General features: G+C 40.8%; 1 protein-coding gene across 5 annotated transcripts in view; it reads left to right on the top strand.

The window, feature by feature from the left end:
- Window positions 1-27,032, top strand: part of CARMIL1 (capping protein regulator and myosin 1 linker 1) — a 156,584-nt gene that overhangs the window by 114,668 nt on the left and 14,884 nt on the right. For 3 of the 5 annotated variants that reach the window (XM_048507671.1, XM_048507672.1, XM_048507673.1), the window contains 11 exons: window positions 1,578-1,671; window positions 3,430-3,528; window positions 4,619-4,747; window positions 4,861-4,992; window positions 8,787-8,962; window positions 9,590-9,677; window positions 10,812-10,961; window positions 17,828-17,845; window positions 24,053-24,119; window positions 26,011-26,207; window positions 26,426-26,535. In XM_048507671.1, the coding sequence (XP_048363628.1) occupies window positions 1,578-1,671; window positions 3,430-3,528; window positions 4,619-4,747; window positions 4,861-4,992; window positions 8,787-8,962; window positions 9,590-9,677; window positions 10,812-10,961; window positions 17,828-17,845; window positions 24,053-24,119; window positions 26,011-26,207; window positions 26,426-26,535 (1,260 nt within the window). The remainder of the gene's footprint in view (window positions 1-1,577; window positions 1,672-3,429; window positions 3,529-4,618; window positions 4,748-4,860; window positions 4,993-8,786; window positions 8,963-9,589; window positions 9,678-10,811; window positions 10,962-17,827; window positions 17,846-24,052; window positions 24,120-26,010; window positions 26,208-26,425; window positions 26,536-27,032) is intronic. The other 2 variants (XM_048507674.1, XM_048507675.1) reach the window with 1 other exon arrangement.

Raw genomic sequence — 27,032 nt, forward strand, 5'->3', positions numbered from 1 at the left:
AACTCCCTAGTTTGATGACATTTAGGCTGATAATATGAATTGTTGCTTAAGACAAAAATTGTTGCTTAAGACAAATAAATTCTACTAAAGGTAATACATTCTGCAAATCATATAAGTACAGGCTTGTGCCCTGTTGAAATCAGCGAAGCCCAGACATGTACCATAGTTAAGTAGTTTATTGTCCCCTATCCAAAAATGTCATATTGCAAAATTTATTTATTTATTTATTTTATTAGGCTTTTATACCGCCCCATCCCCGAAGGGCTCTGGGCGGTATACAGCATATAAAAATAACAGTATAAACAATCAAACATTGAAGCAGCAGTAAAAGCTAAAATTTCAGTTATGCAATACATTGGCGTCCAATTTTCCAGATTAAAGTTCCCCCTCCCCCGAAAAAGGGAGGCATGGTGAGTCTCAACAGATGGTAGGTGGCCTAGATGACAGGCCACGAAAAAAGGGGGGCACCATTAGTGGTCGGCTCTTCCAAAGGCCCGGCGGAACAGCTCCGTCTTGCAGGCCCTGCGGAACTCGCCAAGGTCCCGCAGGGCCCGGACAGCTGGAGGAAGAGTGTTCCACCAGGCCAGGGCCAGGGCTGTAAAGGCCCTGGCCCGTGTGGAGGCCAACCGCATCGCTGAGGGGCCAGGGACCACCAGTAGATTGGCCTCCATCGACCGAAGAGGCCGTGCAGGGACATATGGGGTGATGCGGGTCTCTAAGATACGATGGAAAATGCAGTTGGTAGGTTATATTTTTATTTAACACCTGAAGCTGCTGTATACTGAGTTGGACCACTGTTTTGCCAAGTCAGTATTGTCTGCTGTGACTGGCAGCAGCTCTTCAGGCCCGTCACATCACCTACTACCTGATTCTTTTAATTAGATATGTCAGGGATTGAACTGCGGCCCTTTGTAACTGCAAAACAGATGCGCTGCTACTGAACCATGGCCCATCTCCCATTCAGGGTTGATTTGCTGCATTTGGAAAAAGCAGTGCAGTTACTGTTCAGATGTGCAGTATTTGGTGGTTATAATATTAATGTTCCAAATAATTTATTGACATGATAATGAATCACTTGATTTGAGTGGAAGATGCATTTTGCCATTTCTGGTAACATTCCAAAAAAAAGTAGCAACTTTTGCAGAAGGAAAGGCAAATTGAATTCTGTGTGGCATGAAGGATCAAACGCCGCTGCTGAATAAATTCATTAGTTTCAAAGAGCCCCCTCACTGTGCGAGCTTGATTTCAAGAGAGGATGCACTTGTATGCAGATTTGCAGTCTGAATTACTAAAATATGCTGAAATTTTGTAACTGTGGTTCAGAATGACCCCTTATTTGTACTTTCCTGACAAATGAGAATACTTTAGATGTTTCTTTTCATGGCACTCCAGCTGTGTGTCAGTATATACTAAAGAAATGCAGTATTAACTGCTATTTATGTTTTGAAATGTTAATCCGGAACCCTTAACATGTTCGACTGCTTGTGTGGTAGTATGACAAAAAAGTGTTTTTAATACCGTCTAACCAGAAGTAGGACAGCTTTTTTAGATCTAATATTGTTGCCTATTTTTTTTAGGAATTATACCCTAAGATTCATGCCTATACCTGTGAATGATGCTTCTCAAGCACTTAAAACAAGCCCTGAGAAAACTGAAGAGGCACTCCAAAAGGTATTGTCTGCAGTTACCTATTACCTGCACACATAGGAGTGGAACTGCACACATAGGAATGGAAAGGGAAAACCAAGTATCTGATATGCGTAAATGATTGTGGTTTCATGGTTGGCTAAATAGAATTCTCCTGTGGACTCAATGAGCGTTTGATTTCCATATGATTGCAGTTAAACGGGTTCATCATTGTGTCTTCAGTGCAGTCTCGCATGGGGCTGTGTAGACACAAGCCAATGCAGGCCTGCTCAGAAAACACTGAATGAACAATTTCAGCTAAGTGTAACTTTGTTTTATGATAACTAATAATCTCTACAGTGTGACCATATAGAATGTGGATAACTGAAACAAAGGCTGAATAGTTAACCATCATATAAGAAATCAAGCCATTTCATGTATTTAGCAGATATAAATGTGCAATATTTTTGTGCTTGTGTGCATATTCCTAGGTATTGGGGATGTCTTAAGTTTACGTGCCATTATTTTTCAAGTGTGGAGGATGTTCTGCCCTGCAGGTGACAAAAGAATAAAACAACACATTTCCATTAAAAATCCACAGCACTGGGTTATCATGAGGGTGATTAGAACATTAACGAACATGAAGAGCAAAAATGCTTGCAGTTTGTTTTCATGCACAAGATTTAAAAACGTTTTTACATTTAAAAATGGATTCAAAGAGCAAATGCACTTAAACATTGAGCAATTTAAGACAATAAAAATAAACACTATAAATGAAGAACAGCAGAAAGCATATGAATGCTAAATAAAATCTTGATGGTTTAAAAAACATTTTAACATGCTTCCTGAATTTCAATAATAAGAAAGAATACCTGCCCAGAGAAGGTTATACCTTTTTGTACAGTTTGTTCCTGATGTTTTCCAAGTCATTTGAATTATGACATTTCCAATTTTGCAGGATTCCCATTGCCCACCACAATTGAATGTATGGTTGACCATATTCTTTGTAGATGTTCAGTTGTTTTACTGATCTCTTGTAAATATGGTGTGCTTCAGATTTACGCAAAATATTGTCTGAGAGTTGCATTTGCTGTTGCATTTTGCTTTAAAATGTTTTTGGAGTATAACCCCAATTGGTTATGGTGATCAACAGTTTTTGTTCCCTGATTTGTATGTCTCAGCTGTTTTTCCTCTGGATTCATTTTGGTTGCATGTTGCCAAATTAATTGCAGGTATCTGAGAATTCCATCTGGTGAACCAGAATTCCATCTGGTGAGCCTTGGTACTGCTTTCCCTTCAATATGACAGTTTTCTTTTCTGCCAGGATTTGATAGCTGTGTCATATGTAGGAAATCAAGATGGATGGTCTTAGTAGTGATTATGACCTTAGATCCTGATCTTTATATGCACATAGTCGCAACAGGCTGCATTAATTTAAATGAATCCTTGGCAGTGGGTTGGATTGAATAATCTGCCAGTGGAACTCTGCTCAAAAATTAGAAGTTTCCTGTCTCCCTCTGCTACTGTGATTTGGGGAGCCCCCCCCCCCTTCCCAGGACTATTAGAGACAATGGGAGAAGCACCAGAAGAAATCCTTCCTCCTTCTCCACTCATGGGAGTCCTGGTAGAAATCCCTCATTAAAGAATTAATGTATTAAATTTTGTATGCACTGTATTAAGCAATTCACTAATTTTAAAATGTTATATTAGTGGCTGTGTGTGCAGATGTGTGTTACCTGCTCTTGTACATATATACATAATCCTGTATAGGGAGTGAATGCTCAATTTGACTTCTGGTCTTAGATAGAAAACTATTTGCTTCGAAACCATGAAACCCGAAAATATCTACAAGAGCAAGCATATCGACTGCAGCAAGGCATAGTTACTAGTACGACACAGCAGGTGAGTGCCCTGTATTCTTTTTAGCAGGATAAACTTTCAGTGAGTTGTTTCTTCCTGAATGTTCAAGATGGTTGTATGTGTAGGTCTTAAACATGGCCACTTGCAGAAACCTTATCAACCCTCAAGAAATAAGCTCTTTTATTTAGTTGGAAATATGCTGATTCTGCAAATAGACCAAACTTGCCACCTCATTTGCTTCATGATGCAGCCCCTTGTTGCTCCAGAAAAGCAACTCTTGGGGACTGGGGGTCACTTTATGGAACGGGGCCTAGGAGCTGCCCCATATAGGCGTATGCCCCATTTTCAGAGATAGTTGTTCTTATGCAAGGTAAAGCAGGATCAAGTTCTGCCAGTTCTCTTTCATGTGTCATATTCCATAATATTTCTGAGGCCCTTCAACAGGCTGGAGTGTCTTTTCAAGCATTCTGCACAGGGAAGGAAAGTTCAACAGAAAGATGATGCGGGAGCTCTTTTCAGCAACAATACTGGGAAGACCTGAAGGCAATGTACTTTCATTTTCCAGAGATAAATCTCAACCTGCTGTGGTATTAGTATCCACATGCATTCTGGACCTTGACACACAAAGATACCAATGAGTCAGCCGAGTTGTACTTCATTTATTTGAAGTATTGCCTTTGTCACGTGATTTCTTCTTTGCAAGAAGAGGGGGGCTAGGAAGGTACTGGCTTAAGATATAAATATATTATAGTGAGTGAACAAGGAAAAAGTATTCACTTACATTTCATTGTGGTTTACTCTGCTTTAATTTTCCAGTTTTAAGCAGAATTTTTTGTAGATCAAGTAGGTTAACCAAAATCACCCATTTCCCAGCATGATCTGTCAGGCAGATATCAATGATTACTTCTACTGCTCTTTCTGCCTTTTATATTCCTTATAAGGGCTTTTGCCCTTATATATCCCATTATACAGGTTTCAGGGTAACACCATTGCCATATATATGAAGATGTTGAAATTTGTTAGATCAGACAAAAGATTAGCTTTTCATGGCTTCTGTCCATCTTACAGTTTAAGATGTTATATTTTTTGTTATTGTCTGATATTGCTGTACCCTCCCCCCTTTTTTCTGTAGATGATTGACAGAATATGTGTTAAAGTTCAAGACCATCTCAATTCACTGAGGAACTGTGGCGTTGATAGTATCCAAGAAGATCTGAAATCAGCAGAAAGGCTGATGAAAGACGCTAAGAACTCTAAAACAGTAAGTGACACTAACTGCTTCATATCAGTAAAATATCAGTTCCACTGGAGCAGATGTCTTTGTAGATATTGAAGCTAAATTTCCAAATTTATTTGTTGTAATTTGTTATGCAGTTGTTACCAAACCTGTACCATCTTGGTGGAACTTCATGGGCGGGAGCAACTGGTTCCTTATCCAACCCAATTCAAGAAACACTAGAATCAATGGCTGGAGAGGTCACCAGGGTCGTGGATGATCAACTCAAGGTATTAACCATGAAATAGCAAGCTCGGAACGAGAAATGTGGCAAGTGGTTCAAGAAAGCATCTAAGTTTTGCTGTGTCTTTTTTGGTAAATTTGTGCAAAACATTATTTCAGACACTTTTGAAAACCCTTTTACTTACTGAAATCTTAATAAGATACTGGTTGTGGTGGGTTTTCCGGGCTGTGTGGCCGTGGTCTGGTGGATCTTGTTCCTAACATTTCGCCTGCACTCTGTGGCTGGCATCTTCGGAGGTGTATCACAGAGGGAAGTCTGTTACACACTGTGTTCAGTGAGAATGGGAATGTTTTAGTGGGGTATAAAATTGTCATGTCCCGGAGTGGGGAACCAATCAGTAAGTGTTTGGGTTTTCTTAGTAAGATAATTTTCTGAAGTTTATTTCACTAGCAAAATAATACCAGGAAGAAAAGTAATACATTATAAGTTTTGTTATGCATCACTTGATTATTGAGAACACTCAGTTAACTGGCATTGCCTGGGTGGTAAGTCCCTCCCCCTCAGCCACCACATTCCTGTATCTTCAGGCTCACAGTTATCCCATTCCTGCCTCTTCAGCCAGCCATGTTGATTCCTCCTGCTGTTGCTGGACTTCCAACAGCTGGAATCTCTAGCTGATGTCATCCTTGTGTTCCTGTTTTCCTCTAAGCCTGCCTTAATATGATAGCAGCCAATTTCTGCCAGAAGGCTCCTGGGCGACTGGCCCGCTTGCATTCCTGCCACAAAGAGTGGCTCTGTGACCTGGAAGGAAGGGGAGGGGTTGCTGCAGGTGTGAGGTGCCCCCATGGCATTCCCACTGTGGTAGAATTTAGTTGTTGTTGATTCCTCAGGTAGGGAGCCGTGCAGAGGCATGAGTTTCTAGTATACTTTCCAACATGAGTATCCAACATGCTGAATGAACTGGCAACCCTCATTTGCCATGCATTCCGTATGAAGAAGTTTTTGTACATAAAGTGGGATAACTCTTCTAAGGCCGTCAAAGGAACTATCATACATCCAGTCTTGCACATAGGAGTGCCCAGTGTAGTTGATCTAAGGGGGGTTTTTTGCCATCAGTGATATCTGTACTTATTTTTTAATTATGTCATTTATACCCTGCCTTTTCCCTCAATGGGAACCTAAAGCAACTTACGCTATAAGGTACTGAGAGTGTGTGATTGGCCCATTGTTACCTAGCAACCTTCCATGGCAGAGTGGGGATTTGAATTTTGGTCTCCCAGTTCTTAGTCTCCCAGATTTTTAGTCTGTCACTCTGTTGTCACTGGCAGACCCTTGGCACAGAGTGATAAACAGCAGTACTGTAGTCAAAGCTCTGCTCACGACCTGAGTTCAGTCTCAGTGGAAGTCCAGGTTGACTTAGCCTTCCAGCCTTCTAAGGTTGCTAAAATGTGTGCCCAGATTACTGGGGGTAAAGTGTTGTAGAAGACTGGGGAAGGCAATGGCAGAACCACAGCGGAAACAGTCTGCCCAATAAAGGTCGTGATGAGATGTCAGTAATGACCCGGTTCTTGCACAGGGGGCTATCTTTACCTTTTACACTCTAACCATTATACGGCACTATATGGAAGTGGAAGCTTAAAAAGAGGCAGCATTGTGTAGTGGTTAAAAGCAGTGGGCTCTGATCTGGAGAATCAGGTTTGCTTCTCCACTCCTCCACCTGAGTGATGAACTCTTATCTGGTGAACTGGATTTGTTTCCCCACTTCTACACATGAAGCCTGCTGGATGACCTTGGGCCAGTCACAGTTCTCTCAGTATTCTCCCAGCCCCACTTACCTCACAAGGTGTCTGTTGAGGGGAAAAGAAGGGAATGAGTTTGTAAGTTGCTTTGAGTCTCCTCACAGGAGAGAAAGGGGGGCTTAAAATCCAAACTCTTCTTCCAATAATAATAATAATAGAATTATCTATGTTGTCTTTTCTGTTCCTAACTCTGTGCTCGCAACTATATTTCTGAGTTTATTAGCAGGCTAAAACTACAGATTTGAGTTCTATTCATCTGAGACCAAAATAAATGCTTTAGTCAGTGGGAAGGTAATGAAGAACTACATTACTAATTATTTTTTCTAAATTAAAGGAGTTAATGAGAAGGAAAATATTGCAGTTTAGAGAGTGTTTTGTTCCATTCTCCCTTTTGCACGTGATAAGGTGAGGATTTTGCTTATTGGGTTTTACTTCAAATCTCTGAAGTGCTTAAGGGTTAGGAGAAGCAAAATGATAATTTCTCTGCAAGATGCCAGACTGTAGAGAGCTTCAAGGATTAGCCACTGATATCTGCATAGTCAGTTATCTTTCCTCTGGAGGCTAATGCATTTTAAGGAAATTTCATCCACAGAGGGATTGCTTGAGGATATCATGTCTAGTTCAGATAATGTTATACTTTCTCTTTCAATCAAAAATCTTGCATAAGAAATACTCTGTGTACTCTTCTAATTTGCAAGGGACCATTGATCCGCCATATGCCTTGAGAAGACCCGTGTCAAGACTCTCCACAGGGAAAATGGGTGGCCTCTGATTTGTTTAATGTGACCAGTTGTTCAGGGGACTTTACTAGAAATTAGCCCTAGTTTGGAAATGAGACAATTTGAAATTACGAACATCAGGTTATTTTCTGAGGAATTTTTATTCTGTGTAGGTAATTGAATATTTGCTTTCAAAAGTGCTTAATTTTTAGAGGGATATCTTAGTTGCAGATTTTCTTTTTAAAATTTCCTTATTTCTAAAGAAACAGATTGTTTCTGAAAATACATTCTGGGGTGTGTGACTGAACCTGGGCATTAAAGGAACAGACTGTCGCAGGCACCAGGAATGGCTAGAAGTAGCTGGCTGGATTACCTCAACAGATACACTGTTCTATGGGGAGACATGGTCCTTAAGATAGATAACATGTATATGTGTTGATTCTAAGACACTTCTGCAAATGAGCATTTGCTTGCTTCAAAACTTGGGTTCATAGTTTAATGTGGTGTTAAGAAACATTTGAGCTTTCTATTACATGGAGTCGTAGAATTAGAAAGGTCTTGTGTTCCAGGCTTATGTCTTCAATTGTTAATATTTAAGAGAACAGAGAAATTGTTAAGGAACATGGATTAAATCCTTTTTAATGAGGCAGCTATATAGATTTGAAAAATCTGTATAAATATATTAGTTTGATGACACAGTTTTGTTCTGTTCTGAACAACTATATTCCCACACCTTTTTCACCATAGTCACATTTCAATATCTTAATTAGCACATTATAGGCATATTCAAACTTACCATACTGAGCAGTCACCAGATATTATTGGAATAGACTTTGGTGATTTTTAAAGATTCTGAATGATTAGAAACAAAGACACAAATGCTGAATTTTTTATTTTTTGGCATGTTTTCTTCTTTCTTACAAAAAAAAGTCATGTTTGTCTTTTTAAGACTGCAGATAAAATTCTTGGACGCCTCATGCTAATTATCAACAGCAGCTTATACTAGAAAAAAGCTGGTAACCGAAACTGGTTACTATCTTTTGTCTAGAATAGCTAGTTCTTGATGCCATCCAACTGTTTATACTGAACAATCAGAACTGATAATACAGGCCAGTGGTATGTCAGATAGTTTTAAAAGACCAAGTTCATGAGAGTCTGCAAAGGGATAGATTGGCAAGATAGCCACGTGGTGGAAGAATATGATATTTGGTCTTACTTTGATAAAAGTCTGTAATTTATGAATCCCAGGTGGTATTTATAATGGAGAAATGTAGTGGTTTGTGTATGGTTTTTTCCCACAACTATCTTGTTTTGTGATGCAGACATTACTTGAGTCTATGGTGGATGCAGCTGAAAATCTCTGTCCAAGTGCAATGAAGAAAGCACACATACGGCAAGATTTGATTGAAGCCTGTACTGAGAAGATTTCCATCCCACGGACTTTTGTTAAAAATGTTCTGTTGGAGCAGTCTGGAATTGATATCCTCAATAAAATTAGGTGAGAATATGCGTTCTTGTTCATCAGTGGGTACACTTAAGCTGTAGATTGTTTCAGCAGACGTCTGCCCTGAGAGCAATATGAACTCTTCTGGAATGAAATCTGTTTCTATGTTCCTCTAAAACAAGTATTCATGCCCTTGGATACCCATGTGCTCAATTTCTCATATACTTCCTGGACAGATGAGTCTGGATGCAGGCATAAGTTATTTTTTAAAAAAACAAATTCTATGGCACTGCTTCTCGTGAATGCCTCGCTGATAATGACCCTGTAGTATAATAGGCCGAAAAGCCACATTTGGGATCTAATTTTTGACAAAAAGGGTTTAAATAAGTCAGCTTAACCTAGACCTGATTTATTTTCTGATATACATCAGAGTAAATTTTTATTTTTTTCATGTTAAAAATAGGTTACCATCAATTTTGGTGTTAAAAATCATCATAATTGATGAGAAAATGTGCAAGATAAAGATTAGTAATTCCTTATGAAATGTCTTCTGCTCCTGCTCTCATATTTTTAAATTGATTTTTTTCATGGAAGAGTCAGATAAGCCTTGCACAATCAATATTGTAAGAATATTTTGCGTGAATTAAAAGCTTGTGTGTTTTGATTTTCTACTGTATACAGTGAAGTGAAGCTGACAGTGGCCTCTTTGCTTTCGGACCGAATAGTAGATGAGATCCTTGATGCTTTGTCATTTTGCCATCATAAGCTGGTAAGTATTTGCTCTGTTTTGAGTCACCCCAGAGATTCATGAGCTTCATATGATTGAATTGCTACACTGTGCGCATTTACACTGTCGTTCCCAAATGTATACCTGTCTGACTTTTGAATATTGGGGGCATAGTTGCCAGATGGTGTCATAAAGTCATAATAACCAAAATATATCTATCTTCCTGTTTCTTGCACTGGTGGCAGCATGGGGAATTTTATGGTAAAAATGTCTCTTGGCAAAAAGAGAGAAGAAAAATCCAATTACACAGGTTTTTGTAACATTCATATGAAATGGTATACACTTACAACTCTAGGCAAAACAAACCTGTATCATCCAAGAAGCTTTAATTGTTCAAGAGTGGATATTCCAATCCCTTGCCCAGCTGATTAGGAGTTTGGGGCTAGCTTGTTATCAGTATGCAGATAACACCCAGCTATATCTTTTGCTGAATTGCCGGCCATATACCGTCCCAGACAATCTGGCCAGGTAACTGGGAGCTGTAGTAGAATGGTTGAAACTCAGTCCACCAAAAATGGAAGCACTGTGGCTTTGTGGGGAAGCATCAGGGCTGGGATCCCATCTGCCAAATTTAGGGGTGGAATTAACACCTACACCTATCATCAAAAGCCTGGGTGTGATTCTGGATGCCTCCCTTTCTGTGCAGGCCTGGGTTGCAAATACAGCTAGAGTAACATTTTGCCATCTCCACCAGGCTGGTACCTGTTTTGTACCAACCTGGCCACAGTGATCCATGAGCTAGTCACCTCCAGGTTAGACAACTGTAACTCTCTATACACAGGTTGTTGCTCCCGGAACTTCAGCTGGCCCAGAATGTGGCAGCAAGAGTTCTTGCAAGAACATCTGTAAGATCACATATTCAACCTGTATTTTTCCAGCTGCACTCGTTACCAGTTGAACATTGGATCAAGTCCAATAAAATGAAAAAATAATACATTGTGTGTGTTCTTTTTTGCTGCTGGGTGTTAGCCAAGTAGCATCTAGAAGGATTGGTCACTTATCACAATCTTCTGAGTTCATCTCTTGCCATTTGGAAGCATAAGCCTCACTTACATAAGCATCACTTTACACTGGTGGTTTATGGTTTTCCAAAGAATGTTTGAACTTTTTACCCAGGCTGACCATTTGACCAGGCGAGGCAAACCCCTGCCCCACCAGGAATCATTAGAAATTGAACTAGCACAGGAAAAACCTGCTAAACGTTCCATCATCACAGTTGAGGAGCTGACTGAAATTGAACGTTTGGAAGACTTAGACACATGCATGGTAAGATACTTTTATTCCTTTATTCTTAACCTGTTCATGAAAGAATGAATGTTAGACCATTTCAGTAACTGTTCTTGAATTATTTGGTGACTAGCAGTAAAGCCCATTGCAGGTGAAAATGCAGTGGGCTCTAGAAAGTTGGGAAGGGGGGCAAGCAAGCATGTTCTTCCACAGTGGTCTTTACTGCTGCTTTACCTGCTGCTGCTGCTGCTGCTGCTGCCACACGCACACACACAGACACCAGCCTGCTTCTGACCTGATGATGATCCCAGAACACTGCTGTTGGCTTGCTGTTTGGGGCTGGGGAACTGAGTGGGTATTTGGGGAGTGAGAGAAGGCAGAGAGAGGATAGAATGGGGAGACTTGGGTTGGGCTGGTGGGCAGCGTGCAGCTACCTGCTGGTGCCTTGCCAGCTCAGGTTGCTGTTTGGGGGCTGGAAGAGGGTGGGTGAGGTAGTGGGGAAACTTGGGTTGGGCAGGGAAGTCAGTGAATTGTAATCTGCTGCTGCCCCACCAGCCCAGGCTGCTGTTTGTGGGCTGAGAGAGGGCGGGTGAGGGAGTAGGGAGCCTTGGGCCAGTTCAGAGGGGCAGCAGATGCAACCCACCTATGCCCTGCAAGGATCAGCTTGGTTTGTGGGGGATGGGAAACAGCAGGCGGGGGAGTGGGGAGGGTGCTGAGGAATAGGGAGGATGCTGGCAGGCCTCCCCATCAAGCCAGCTTGTTCCTCAGTCACAAGGGAGGTGGTTGGAATGTGAGTGACACTTCCAACCAATGGGCGCACAGGATTCACTTTGTGCATCCAGCACACCCACTAATGGAACATATGTCATCACCACATTCCATTCCTTTGACAATTATGTTTAAGGGTGTTTTATTGACTTTTCATGTATTTGTCTGCAACACAAGACAAATGCAAGAATAGCACTTCTCCTTGTTACCTCATCTTGTAATCTCTTTATGATAGCTTTTATGGCATTCTGTGCTGTTCCATCATGTAGATGGGACAGTTGGCATATAGATTGCCTCAATAAATCAGACTGTGCTACGTGACAAACTGTTGCTTCTGATGACATGGAAGTTTCTGCCTGTGTCATGATTCTGTTTGTCAATGATCCATCTTACTTCATGTTGAGTTTTTGTGGCATAATGATTCTAACAGAGGGATTTAAATGAAAGTTATATTTGTTTGTATGTTTTTGTTTCATGATGTTTAAGGTCCATAAGGCTAAAGGTAATGTTTTACAAATTGTATTCAAAACCCTTCTGTCTCAGCATTTTTGTTTGTGCCTATTTTCTTTTGATATAATTCTGAAGGAATTAAGTGGTGTTTGAGTGTGTTGTAACTTGGGTTTTCAGTGATGTAAACTTCTCAAAAGAAATATAGTTTGCACTGTATTCTGGAAACTGAACTTCTGTACCAATCAGAGCAATGTCAAAATAAAGAACTTATTCAGCAACTTAGCATGAATTCTGCATACTTTCAAGTTGATGGAACTTGTGACATAAGAAGCTTGTAGAAGCAGCTGTATAGGGAAAAGGTCTATTGTTCTTATTTTTATAAAATGTCTAGCATTTTATTGTCTTTGCAACTGGATTCGCCCCACATTGGTCATAAAATCATAACTTGCATGTTTGTGCATTAGTTGTATGATAAGCTAGATAATGCATTTTCTGTGGGATGTGCATTAGTTGTGTGATAATCTGGATATGCATTTTCTGGCTTGAACAGGGAAGAAAAGTTATCATACTCAATTCCCCTCTTCATTGCAGCCCTCAGTGCACATGACCTTTTTGCCTGTGAGGATTCCCCTTCTCTCACAATGCCTTTTCAGGAATCAAAGGGCTGCTAAAGGAAAGGAGAAACAGGGAAAGATCTGTTTTGCCAGTACTTCAGTGGCAATATGCAGAGCTATTTTATTTCAAGCATAGTTTTAAGCAACATTTGTTCTGGAATGATTGTCTTTTTATACTTCTTTATCTGTTATACTAGAAAGACATATTTATATTTAGCAAAGCATCTGAATGGAATCTTATCACATACTTTTCCATGCAATTAGTAACACTGCTAGTTTGCATGAGAAAGCATAAACCCTTAGAATCATGTTGGATTCTATTGAGACTTCGTATTGAAACTTTCCACTAAACATGCAGAGAGGTGGAATGAGCCCTTTCACAGTCCTAGTGAAAACTGTTTTCAGATTTTGGAAATATACAATGTTAGATATTAAAAATAAAAAGAGACTTTGCATATGACAGTCGTGGAAAAGCACATGATGCTGTTCTTATCCTTCATCCGACAACAGAAAGACTTCACTTATATATAGAAGGTTGGCTCTGTTGGATCCTGGGCTAGATTAAGAATCTTTAATACTTGTAAATTAGGTTATATTCAGGATTTGCTTTGTACTTTCAAAATGTCCTTTAAAATGACGTGGAGTTATGATAGTGTTAGCCTATTTAAGGGTGTGCTTTTTCTGCATCATTTAGATCAGAAAGAAATGGAACTCAACTTCTTGTGCCATCCCTGATGCTTTTTGTATGGTTTCCTAAAACTGTGACTTGTTTCAAATATTATAATTGTTCCTCATGAACATTTTCTGCACACTGCCATTAAAAGCTGTAGTTATCAGTAAAAATTCCCTCCTGTAATCCATACGAATTCCTGCTTAGTCTAAATCATGGTTGTCCCTGCAGCTCCATGGCATTATGAGCCTGTCATTTATTAAATATCAGCTAGACGCATGCTCTGGATTTTCTTTTTGTGTTTGTAAGTTTTAAGCTGCTGGATGAGCAATAGGGAGTTCCTGCCTTTGTCAAAAACCAGGGAGTTATAAAGAGGAAGGAGGAAGAAATGTGAAATGCAGGTTAAAATGAGTTCTATTTGGGTTTGCAAGAAAGGAGAAATCTTGAATCAAAATATGAAATTCAAGAATTGTGACAAGCCATTAAGGAACTGAAAAATGGTAAACAAGCAAGACCTGATAGTTTAATGGCAGAATATTGTAATTTTTTGGAAGAAGTAATGAATGAAATAAACTTGGAAACAACATTACCACCATCATGGCAAGAAGCACAAATAACTCTGATTTGTAAAGAAGGAAGTGATCCGAAACGCCCATGGTCATATAGACCGGTGTCATTATTAAATGTAGATTAATAGCTTTTTATGACTATGATGGTGAGCAGATTGAGAAGCTGCATCAACAGATTGATAACACGAAAATCAGACAGGTTTTGTGCTAAAAAGATATTTGAAAGACAATATACGATTTGTAATTAACGCCATTGAATGTGTTAAAATGAAGAAGAAAAAGACTGCATCTATATTTTAAGATGCGAAAAAAGCATTTAACAGCATTTCTTGGACTTTTATAGTAAAAACACTGCAAAATTTAAAATGTGGCTTAAGATTTTTTAGTTGGATACAAAGTATGTATGTTAAACAGAGGCCAAGGTCTTAATAAATGGTGTTGCATTGTGATGTGCAGAGGCTCGCATACCAATAACCACAGACTCAGCTTTCTTTGGAATTAACTTTGGCTGCAGCCCGTTTTATTAACCACCATAGGAAGCTGGGCAAGCATAAGGGGCACATCCTAGCCACCAGGCAGCAAGCCTGGCACCATCCCTATTGGGGCCCTATTGGGGACAGAAAGTTACTAGGTGCCACCTGAGCACATGCCCATTACATGACACCCCTTCCTGCCGGCAATAGCAGGCTCCCTAGCAGAGGGATAGATCAAGAGTGTAACTGATTAATCATAAAACAAGGGATGTAAAGCTATATTAATAGTTAATGGTAAATTATATAAATTTAAGTAAATGCTGAATATTGTCATAAGAATAGATAGAAATTAGAAAATAGTGCATAAAACTATTTTTAAAAGTAAGGGGAAAACTAGGTCAGGTTGAAACTCAGTTGGCCCCATGCAACTTGGCCAGATATTTCCTGGGAAGAGGCTGCCAGGGGGATAGGAGGAGGAAAAGCTGAAGATGAGAACAGATCGAAGTACTTTGGCTGGTGGGGTGGGAAAGAGAAGGAAGGAGGCAGGAAAAGAGGAGAAGTGTGGGTGGTTTGTTGCTAGGGAGGTAAAGTGCAGGTAGGGGTGGCAGGGGCTGGTGGGAATTGTAGTCCATGAACATCTGGAGAGCCGCAGGTTGCAGACCCCTGATAGATGCTCTCCAACTCCTTGCAGGCCTTCTACTTGTTCCTGTTCTAATACAGTATTTCTAAGACTTGGCAAACAGAAGCTCTTTCAGTTAAAGTAGTGTCCAGTAAGCTTGCCTATGGTTGTTAGTTTTCTTTCAGATTTTGTGTATATTGATTTTTCAGTTCAGTCTACTTCCTACTGTTCTTAATATCTGTCATGATTAGTGTAGTCAATCTTTCTTAGGCTGTTGAGGCCAGTCCACCTACCTTATAGTATGGATCATTCAATTCTGCTGTGTAGTATTTCATGGTTCATTCCCTTTCGTTTTAAAATTAAATCATCGTCTTCCTGGGGAAAAGAGATGACTTCTGTGTTGGTGTGCTTTCTTTTATCTGTATTGATTGTATGACTTCAGAGAGTACTGAAAATGAATCCACTTCCAAACCTGAGGAAAGGAAAAGGAACTCTTGATTGTACTAGCATGCATAAAATGCTGACTTGGATCCAGCTGACAATTTCCATGAGCACGGATGGGGGTGGGGTGGGGTTGCTGATTCTTTCTCCCTCTGCAAGAGACCTCCAGTTCCCTCCATGCTGTATTTGGAAAATCCCTGTCTTACAGGAGTACCAAATACAGGAGGGTATTTTGGGCTGCTAGAGAAACAAGGAATCAGTGAGAATAAGAAGAAGGAGAGGGAGGAGGAGGAGGAGTAGTTTGGATTTATATCCCCTCTTTCTCTCCTGTAGGAGACTCAAAGGGGCATACAATCTCCTTGCCCTTCCCCCCTCACAACAAACACCCTGTGAGGTAGGTGGGGCTGAGAGAGCTACGAAAAGCTGTGACTAGCCCAAGGTCACCCAGCTGGCGTGTGTGGGAGTGTACAGGCTAATCTGAATTCCCCAGATAAGCCTCCACAGCTCAGGCGGCAGAGCGGGGAATCAAACCCGGTTCCTCCAGATCAGAATGCACCTGCTCCTAGCCACTGCTTTTAGCCACTACGCCACTGCTGCTCCTACCACTCCTCCTTGCACAAATGGAAATTCTAGGTGGGATTCAGATCTATTTTATTTTCATAGGCAAGTGTGGCAGATAAATATTTTGTGCCTTATACCATCTTTTGATAAGACTGAATGGAAGACAAGTTTTGTTTTTCTTTGACTTAAAAATATCCTTGTGAATTAATGTGCAAAGGTGTCTGAGTTCTTATGCAAACTCTCGTGCTTGCTAAGTTTCCAATAGTGTGCTTGCAAAGTGCTTGCTATGTTTCCAAAAGTGTGATAGCTGAAGTTCACAAACAGCCAAGCCCTTGGGAGAAGTGCTGTATGGATAGCTTCTAACTCTGATGTGGCAGCTAGTCACACAGCTGGTGGAAAACTTCAGATATTTTCTGCCTAGCATGAGCAGCTGTGGGTTCAAGATCAGCATACTAGGAAGATTATGTCTGAAGGTGATCATTGTCTTGGTGATATTTCACCCAACTTAGAATCATAGAGTTGGAAGAGACCGCAAGGACCATCAAGTCCAACCCCCTGCCATGCAGGAACACACAACTTCTGGGGTCATGTTCTAGTATCAGTATTCATATAAGTCAATATTTTATATTTTCATTTGAATTAACTGCAAGGCAGTTCTGGGGAGGGGGTGCACTTAGAAATAGTCCAATGACATGTCTTTGTATAGGTATGCTGGCAGAGTCTTAAGCTACTATAGCAGTTTCATTATATGCAATGCTAGAAGAGCACTCTGCCCTTTTCCTTGTAACATCAAGGATAAATATAGGGCTACACCTTTTAGCGGGTGCATTGTTGGATAAGTGAAGAGCCTATGGATCTTTCTAGCCCATCAGTTCTAGGAGTTGCAGAAGGGGCAAAGTTTTTGAGATGGATGTATGCATGCTGAAATTTCACAAAATGGGATGGAATCAGTTCCTATCACCATTACAAGACAATTCTTAGGGCAATTCTTGGAGCTCTGAGTTGGGTTTTATATTGTGTACAGTTAACGCAGAACATCAAATCAAGCCCAATGTAAATCCACAAAATAAGTGCTAGTTCATGTGCACAGATTTTAGTAGTCAGATTCCCCACTTGTGGAGTGCTTTCAGTTACCTTTTAAACGCTGAACATAAGAGGGTGTTTTCTACCATATCGGAGTATTTGGTTCATGTTGCCTTGATTTTAGATTTTTAAATGTGGGACATCATAATAGGTACATTTGTTAATCTGTACCCAGAATTATCACCATTCAGCTATGGTACTCCATGGTACTATATACGTGTTACGATAATCTCTAAATTGGAGGGACTAATTGCCCCAAATCTTCTTGAATGAAAAATAAAGGTTCTTAAATGCCATTAAATTCTACACTAGAACCTGCATACTCGCTTGCTTCTCTATGGACATCAGTACAATTTTATATAAAATTGCACAAGGGGTGGTCATCATCAATAAAGCCTCAACGACCATTACTCTCTTATCTGTATAAAAGGTATGTAAAATTTTCAGTTTTCTTGCTGTGAAGGGTTTTGCCTTAATTTTTGCATATCTCTTCTTTGCTGCAAAAACTTCAATACTTCTGCTTCAGTTATTTATTTATTTTTGATTTGCCAAATTTCAGCGCTGCTTACTTCCCGTCCCTTTCTCTTTTGAAACGGCTCTTGCTTTATCTTCTGTCCATTCATATTCTTTTTATCTTTCTCTTTTGGCTGCATGGAGACTCTCTGCTGTACAAGTGTAAGTATTTTTTTTAACAAAGCTCTGCTGTTTTTATCCTGCTTTATTTTTTTCCTTGCTCCATTTGCTTTTGTAACGCCTTACTAATCTCTGGGGAGAATGCTGTTATTTGAAGAAACAGACAACAATTTGGAGACGGTGCTGGATTTTACAAGAAGTTTAGTGAGTAATAACGTGTGATGAATTTCAATCATCCCTCAGAAGACGTGAGAACAAAAACCGAGCAGAAGCCTCAACTAGGATCAGTTAATACCCAAGAAAATCTCTTGATTAACAGAAAAATCCATGCTAAAATCAGTGGAATAAAAGCTTTAAAAGCACAGAAGGTATGATTTTTCCTGTCATAGACAGTTACGACGACATACCTTTTGGTTACAATGAATTGTACTTGGGAAATACCTGTCAAATATGTGACATTTCTATTTTTGGAAGGAGTATGAGAGAGTGAGTTGAATCTGATCTGAATTAAAATGCATCCGGCAAGTTTCTACAACAGGAATAAAACTCTTGAGCTCCCTTAAATAACAGTGTAAACACAGAAACAGTATTTAACCTATTCTGGAGAAATTTCAGCTAATATTATGCCAAGCCTTGGCTTTTTAAGTGTTTCCTAAAATCAACATTGAAATTTAGAACTTCAAAATTTGAAATATGGTTTCCATTTCCAATTATAACAGTCTATAAAGAGAACTTCCTGCTTTTCCCTTCCCCAGCCTCATATAGTGGGAGAATCAATATGTTAGGCTCGTTGGCGTTGTTTCAGATACTTTGCTTCCTTTGGCAACACCAGTTTCCTTGTCTGTCCTTGATAGTTTGCCAGCTCAGCATTTAAGGATAAACATCATATACAAATGCCATTGGAAGTATGTTTTATTTGTAATGGGCTGTTGAACTATGTTTGAAAAAACTATGTTTAAAAGTACGATGCTTAAAAAATCATAAGGTTGCTGGGTACTCTCTGGTCCCCCACAGGGGATGGAGTGTAGGGTTGCCAGCTCCAGGTTGGGAAACTTCTTGAGATTGGGGAGTGGAGCCCGGGGGGATCAGGGACCTAAGCAGGGTATACCCTCCAAAGCAGCCAATTTCTCCAGGGGAGCTGATCTCTGTAGTCTGGAGATAACCTGTAATTCTGAGGGAACCCCAGGCCCCACTTGAAGGCCGACATCCTTAAAAAAGCACCATGATCCAGTGCTCACATCAGGAAATTAGAGATTTCCATTGTTGCGCAGTATAAGAGATAGGCAGTGGTTGTTTGGAGAACTTTGCCCTATCTCCCTCCACCAGCTTAATTTGCAACAGCAGGATATCTTGGTTACATTTTGGGAAGGGTTGGTTTATATTACTTGCCTCACATTTGCCTTTTGGGGTGTCCTGCTTCCTATGCTCCTGTCCATAGTGTGCATTTTCTTAATGTACTTTCCTGAAAAAGAGTCACTTCAGATGTGAAAGTGTTATTTTCTACACATAAACTGTGTCGAAAAGTTCAGGTAACGTCTGTTTTGCCAGTTGTTAACTCACTGGGGCATTGTGATTCTTAGTATCACACACACACACGCCTGACAAACAAATCATGTACCTAGTTGTCTTTAAGGTGGATTTAAAAGGAGAATCTGGGGTCCCTAGTTTAAACAAGTGATGCTGAAATCCACCCCCAAACAGCATCATTTTCAATGGTGTTTAAACTAGGGAGCCCAGATTCTCCTTTTAAATCCACATTAAAGGGAGAATCTGGGGTCCCCAATTTAAACAACATTGAAAGTGATGCTATTTTGGGGTTGATTCTCCCCCACCCTGAAACAGCATCCCTTTCAATGTTTAAACTGGGGACCTCAGATTCTCCCTTTAAATCCATGCCGAAGGATTTAATAACAACAACAACAACAATAATAATAATGATAATAATAATGATAATAATAAAAACCTTTATTAGGCATTGAGAGAATAAAAGAAAGAAAGAAAACAGGCATTGGCAGGAAGGGAGTGGATTTAAAAAGAGAATCTGGGGAAATTTAGGGGTTGCCTGTTGTCAGGGGTGAAATTATTAAGATAGCAGCACCAAAATTTCAGAGTATCTTCATGAGACCGTACTGATGATACCACCCAGGTTTGGTGAAGTTTGGTTCAGGGGTAACCCCCATCTCCTATTAGCTCCCATTGGAAACAATGGGGGATGGGGGCACTCCCTTTGGAAGTCTATACCTTTGGACTCCCTAAACCAAACCTCACCAAACCTGGGTCATATCATCAGGAGAGTCTCCCAAAAAAACCCTGAAATTTTGGTGCTGCTAGCCTACAATCTGCCCCCCCCCCCCCGCAGGCCAAAAACGGAAAAAACACTGATAATACAAAATCCCCCACAAACGAACCTGCAATTTTGTCACCCACCACAAGGTGGCGCCCTGGGCAGCTGCCCACTTTGCCCAATGGGAGGAACGCCTCTGGGTGGGATTTCATTTCCGTATTCCTTCTCTACCATACTGTTTCTCACCAAAAGATCTAAGGAGATTTCTGAATTAATCTGCTGCTTCTTCCTGGACCTTCTTTGTGGTGGAATGCTCCACTGTGGTCCTAGTGCTTACCTAGTTCTCCCCATTTCTGAATCTCAAAAATTATTACAGACTCTTTTTTAAGTGCCGCCACCATCAAAACCATTGTTCTGTGCACTATGAAACACTGAACTTTGATAAGAGAGCATTTATAGTGCATGAGACGACTATCAGCAAGACTTGCCTGTTTGTATAGTAGTGCCCACCGTTTTCTTCCCCACTCATGAGCCTCTGTGCTACTGCGGCCATCTTTCCAGCAGTCTACTCTGCTTGCAGCTCATCTGATGGGCTTCCCCCTATGTAAAAAAACAGATAAAGTTTGTTTAGCCTGGTGATCCCACATATGTGTGTGTGTGTTTCGTTTTTTCTTTGCACATATGTTTGTACGTTTAGCCATCTCCACTCACTTGTAGCACCTGTGGTGGTGGTGGGGAACCCAAACTTTATTTTGCTGGAAACTGAAGAGCTATAGTGTAAACATTCTTCCCTTTTATAGAATGTGGCTCATGGGATATACGCAGTTGGAACTAAAAGGTAATTAGTGTTCTCCAACAACAACTGTCCCATCAACTGTGCTGTCTGACTGCAGTTTGTGACATAAGTTATTAATAAAGTAGTTCAAATTTCAATCTCTCAGACACAGAATAATGGTCTTGGCACCTATTCTCTCTGTGAGCCTGGAAGAGATTCTACTTGCTCCTAGCTTGTTTACTGATTCCTTCATCAATAAGGAGCTGTAAATATCCAGGTCCTGCCTGATGATGGAAAGGGAGGGCTTGAAGTGAGCTCCCTCGCTGCTTAGTGCAGAACATTTTCCCCAGTCCTGTCAGAATCCTTATGGGAAGAAAAGTGTGTTGATGTATTTGCTTGAGACAGGATCCACAAGGGAAATCATGCACATCCTAAATTTCTTAATTGAATCAAATGTCTGGTAACACAAGAATCTCTCACTGTAATTTAACTGATTGATTTAAGAAAGAGGAAGAGGAGTTTGGATTTATATCCCCCCTTTCTCTCCTGTAAGAGACTCAAAGGGGCTTACAATCTCCTTGCCCTTCCCCCCTCACAACAAACACCCTGTGAGGTGGGTGGAGCTGAGAGAGCTCTGAAAAGCTGTGACTAGCCCAAGGTCACCCAGCTGGCGTGTGTGGAAGTGCACAGGCTAATCTGAATTCCCCAGATAAGCCTCCACATCTCAGGTGGCAGAGCGGGGAATCAAACCCAGTTCCTCCAGATTAGAATGCACCTGCTCTTAATCACTACACCACTGCTGCTCCTGTGTCTTTATGCCTACATTTCTCTTGAACATCTCAGGACCCAGTGCCTGTAGAACTGGCCAAGTCGTGGAAGGGAGGCTGCCCCTATGCACAAGCAGGAGGCTGCCAAAGATGTATGGCTAGAGGTTCATCTATCCAGTAGAATGATAACAGTGCCAAGGAATTTTGCTCATGCCTCTTAAATAGCATCTTTTGGATTGCTAAGCTGTGTTGACTCTAGCCTCCTGCTCCCAAAACAAATCAGGATCTCTGTGGATCCTATCTAGATTCACTATCTGGCAAATAGAAGAGTGAGGTGCTGTTGACCTGTTTGCTACAATCCCTTCACCATCTGCCAGACTGACAAACACATATTTACCCAGTATCTGTTGTTCATAATTTCTGGCTTAGCCATGCTTTAATTAACCTGTGGTTGGTGTGATTTTGTAAATGTCACTTCACTAACTATGGTTAGATAAGTTAGCCAAACCAGGAACTGAATCCATGTTCTGAAATTTGTGTATAAATGTTAGTATTAACTATGATGTCATGTGATGTATGAATGTAGACTTCCAGCCTCGATTCTGGCACCTCTCTGTAGGCTATGGAGCAAAGATAATAAAGCCAATGTTTGTCAAGACTCACCAGGGTTTGAGTGATTACCTGCCAGCTGAATCTTGGTTTCACAAGCTAGTCATAGTTAAAGTAAACAACAGGGTTTTTTTTTGTTACACATGAACATGAACAGAGCCTGTATCTTACTAGTGAATGAATTATTTTTTCCACAGTATTATCTTTGTAAGGTAAAACAGGAACCAGCTTAACTCCTGTGCAAAAGTGAAGGAGTAGTTGCATTTCTTTTGAACAGTGAGCCGCATAATTAATGAACCATTTTAAAAGGAGTGTGATCTGTAAGTAACATTGATTCCTCTCCTGAGGGGAAGTTTATAGTGCTTCCCTTAATGGGATTGATTGCTTGGGCTACATCTTTCAATACTGAAGATTCTACAATAAATTTGTTTAACCATAGTCCAGTTATGTTAGTAGACTCAAAAGCAGTTTTAAGATTGCTGAGAATTCAGGTCATCAAACAATGTGTTGTACATAAGGGGATGGGAGATAAAACAAATATGCTGTCTCTAGAAGTTTTGCTTGAAATGACACCTAGTGGGATTCCTCAGTTACTAGATTGGTTTTGTCAGTCCCTATCACCTTCAGTGTAAGTCTTCCTAATCGTATTTAATAAAGAGATTGGGCAATAGGCACATGGTCATTTGTGACATTTGATATTACTGTTCTATTCTCTAGTCCGGCTGCAATGGCAGCGGTAAAGGCTGTGGTTAGAGCTTGCGGCCTACCAGTCTGGACTGTATGAGAAGCGTTTGAACGTGGTTTCTCTTTTGCGTGCTGCCTTGTTCTTTTGAGTGGATGCTAGTAGACCTCTTGTACCCATACTGGAATGAGGCTAAATTAGCATATCCAAGCAGAGAATCCATACTCAGAGCTTAAGGATCTACAATTATAACAATTAAAGGCAATTAAAAAAATATCTAGATCTGTGTTTGTTCAGTTTGTCTTCAGGGCTATTAATCTTTATATTTGAGCATTTCATTGCAACTGTATTTGAAACTATGACCTCCCCCATGTAGGCATCATAAAATTGCACAAAAAGCAGTATATAGAGTTTCAGGGTTAACAGTTGTACAAGACTAGTGCAATTCTATGAACGCTTTCCTGGAAGTAAGCCTGGCTGAATAGAACTGAGTAGGATGCTAAGTAGACTCACTCAGAATTTCTGCTTGTTTTGTAGTTGATGACACCTTATGGTGATTGCTTACGGTAGTTAATAAAAGAAGCATGTATCAGTTTTGAGTGGTCCCCTCTTTATACCACTTCAGTTATTGGACTAAAATGTGTCAGAAGTGAAAACGGAAAATGGGACGCACTATTCAAAGCTATCAACTATAAATAATGATCATACTTTTTTTAAAAAAAGGGGATGTTTTTAAAAAATGTGAATTCTTTGAACTGTAAAGATGTGTGACCTGTTTAATTATTAGTTTCAATCCATGCTTTTTTAAAAAGAAGAATTAAGCTAATGTCACAAGCTCTGTATGAATTATGAACATCAAACCTGGATCCTTTCCAACTCTTCCATCATTATGAATAAATATTTCTGAAAGAGCTTAATTAACACTTGAGCAGAAATAGAAATAGAATGAGCTGAAATAGAATTCAGTTTGCTCCATCATTTGCAGCTGTGTTGACACTATAGTATACAGAACAATACTGCAATCCTAGTCACATGGTAGTATTTGCAGTAGTGCTGTTAAGTTTTGTATTCTGATTTTGGAAAATGGTAAAATGCCATGAAGTTTTTCTACTTCTTCTTTTTTTAATCATAGATGACTCCTAAGTCAAAAAGGAAGAGCATCCACAGTAGAATGTTGCGACCTGTGTCCAGAGCATTTGGTAAGTGTTATTTTAGCTATTGTTAACACCTTGGCTTTGTTTCTTGTGACTTCTTAATGCTGTTAAAATTCTCAGATTAATAGGAATGAGAGACATTTTGGCTCCGTTCAGCAGACAAATTATGTTTATACATTTTGAGTTTGATGTGGATCAGATATGCTGCGTGATAGGCAGTGGCGTACGGCCCTAGGGACATGGGGTACCCCTTGTCCCCGGGCGCACACCTTTTGGTCATGTGGGGGGCACCAGATGGCCCCCCCACATGACCAAACGGGCAGCCCCTCTTCCCTGCCTACAAGCCAGGTGCGAGTTTCCCTCGCACCTGGCTTCTAGGCAGTGCAGGGGAGTTTGGCAGCATCTCTTCCCTGCCTACAAGCTGGGCGCAAGTTTCCCTCATGCCTGGCTTCTAGGCAGCGAAGAAGAGCTGGAGCCTAAGTCACAATTAAGCGGGGCTTACTCACGAGTAAGCAGGGTTTACTCACGAGCAGGCCACACTTACTCCCCAGTAAGCGGGGCTCTGCATGCGGGGGGTGCGCCCGGACAGGTTTTTGTCTTTGGACGCCATTTAGCCCCGATATGCCTCTGGTGATAGGCCTGTTTTACTTCTTCCAGGTCCATTCCTTGCCCTGGGAATCCCATGCTCTGACATCATGTGGTGTGTAGGGCTGCCAAGCCAAGTCTGACAATAAGTAGGAGACAGTGGCTTAGCTAATGGGGGCGCAGAGGAGCAACTGCTCCTCTTGACCACATTTTTGAAAAGTGGCAGCTTTTAAAAATTCCCACCCCACTTCCCCACACCTAGGTTCTTCCTTCCCAGGCTCTGGCCCCCACCACTATTTGGTACGTGTCATGGCACCTTTTTAATATGCTCATTCCCTCCAACTTTAGAACCTGGCCATGCCCCTGGCAGGAGAGTTGGGAGGCATGGACACTGGGGGGATGGGATGCCGGCAGCATCACCAATGTCATTGCATCATTTCCAGGCACAATTCAGAAGCGAATACTCATGTAGAGGCAGGCAGTGGTTTATTGTCTTTATTTTCTCTTGCTGCTGCCCAGAGAGGTGTCAGGCAATGAAGACTATCAGTGGCATCTCGCAATCTTGCATGGGGTTTGGATCAAGAGCTTGACTCCCATGCAGAGGATGCTTATATTTTCTCTCTCCTGATCTGGAAAGACATTAGAGACGCACTGTTTGCATGTTGGATAAACTTATTGTGTACTGATAGGCTGCACATATACCACAGGTATTTCTTCCCCAAGAGGGCTTGTAGTACTTTCTGGGCCATTTTAGGTATGAGACATGGTTCGGAGGGAAGTCTTTTAAGCTCCACTCCATGTATTCTGTGTCCCAGTTTGAATTGGACTCCTGCAGATTTGGGAATTGAGTTTGGAGTTTGGAACTTCAGATCTCTCCTTGTCCATCAGACCCAGGGAAAGACCTGTGAAAAGTATAACTTGTAATTAGGCTCCTGGTCACTTGATTGTTCAGCCTTACTCTATCATCCTATTTATTCCACTTTTAAAAAATCACAGGGTATTGTATTTAAATGTGTTTGTCACCCTGTACACATTAATGGTAAACCACAGCTTGATCTTTACTTTAGGGCGCACTCTGGACTGACGTAAATGATGTAACAGTGTAAATAAGATAATCACAATTCAAACCATTTTCGGAATGTCGTGATTTTCATTACTGTATGTTTGTGCAGTGACTGGACCCAGGTGGTTTTGAGATGCTTCATAATATGTACATGTTTTTATTTAGAGGCCATATGAAAGAAAATATTAACTGGTTATGGACACTTTTTAAAAAGAGAGACATCATTTGCTTACTGAATTATTGCTATTTTAAAGTAACTGACCAGAAATAAAAAATTATTTCCTTTAGAAATGGAGTTTGATTTGGACAGAGCTTTAGAAGAAGTTCCCATCCACATAGAGGACCCCCCATTCCCTTCAGGAAGACTGGACAAACGGGGTTCTGGGTTCATTTCAGAGTTGCCTTCTGAGGAGGGGAAAAAACTTGAACACTTTACAAAGCTAAGGCCGAAAAGGAATAAAAAACAACAACCCACCCAAGCTGCTGTGAGTGAAAATGCTACTAAAGACATTACACTTTATACGTACTTGGTCAGTATCTAAGTTTTATGTCCATAGCCTTTAAGATTCTTCATAGTTATGCTTAGCTTCATTTTGCAGCTTCCTCCATAAGGACATTTATTTTCAGACCAATAGTCACATTCTTTCCTCAACCATAACACTTACTACTTATGGTTACAAAAAAACCATATCTGTTTTATCAGGTCACTAGTACTGCAGCACCCCATGACGGAGAACAGAATGGTCTTATGGGAAGAGTAGATGAAGGTGTGGATGAATTTTTTACCAAGAAGGTGACAAAGATGGATTCAAAGTAAGTTTCGATTCTCAAGTAAACCACAGAAGATGTGGAAATGATGCTCAATGATCTCAACTAGGAATCAGAGTATTTTGATGTATGTACCGTATAAACTCGTGTATCAGCCGACTCGTGTGTAAGCCGAGGCACCTGATTTTACTACCAAAACCTGGGAAAACATATTGACTTGCATATAAGCTGAAGGTGGGAAGCCAGGAGGCAGAGGGAGCTCCTTATTTGGGCAGTGACTCCCCCTGATGTCATTGCCCAAATAAGGAGTTCCCTCCACCTCCCCAGGCAATCAGGAGGTGGAGGGAGCTCCTTATTTGGGCAATGACATCAGGGGGAGTCACTGCCCAAATAAGGAGCTCCCTCTGCCTCCGGCGGTTTGAGGAAGCCCAGCCAGTCAGGGTTCCCCTTCACCCTCCAAGGAGGGCAGCAACAAGCAGCTTGTGCAGCCACAGGGAGGTCGTCCCAGCCACACCCCCAGCCTCGGCAGAGGTCTGAAGAGC

The sequence above is a fragment of the Sphaerodactylus townsendi genome, linkage group LG09 (genome assembly GCF_021028975.2).
Source record: "Sphaerodactylus townsendi isolate TG3544 linkage group LG09, MPM_Stown_v2.3, whole genome shotgun sequence".
In the NCBI taxonomy this organism is placed as follows: domain Eukaryota; kingdom Metazoa; phylum Chordata; class Lepidosauria; order Squamata; family Sphaerodactylidae; genus Sphaerodactylus; species Sphaerodactylus townsendi.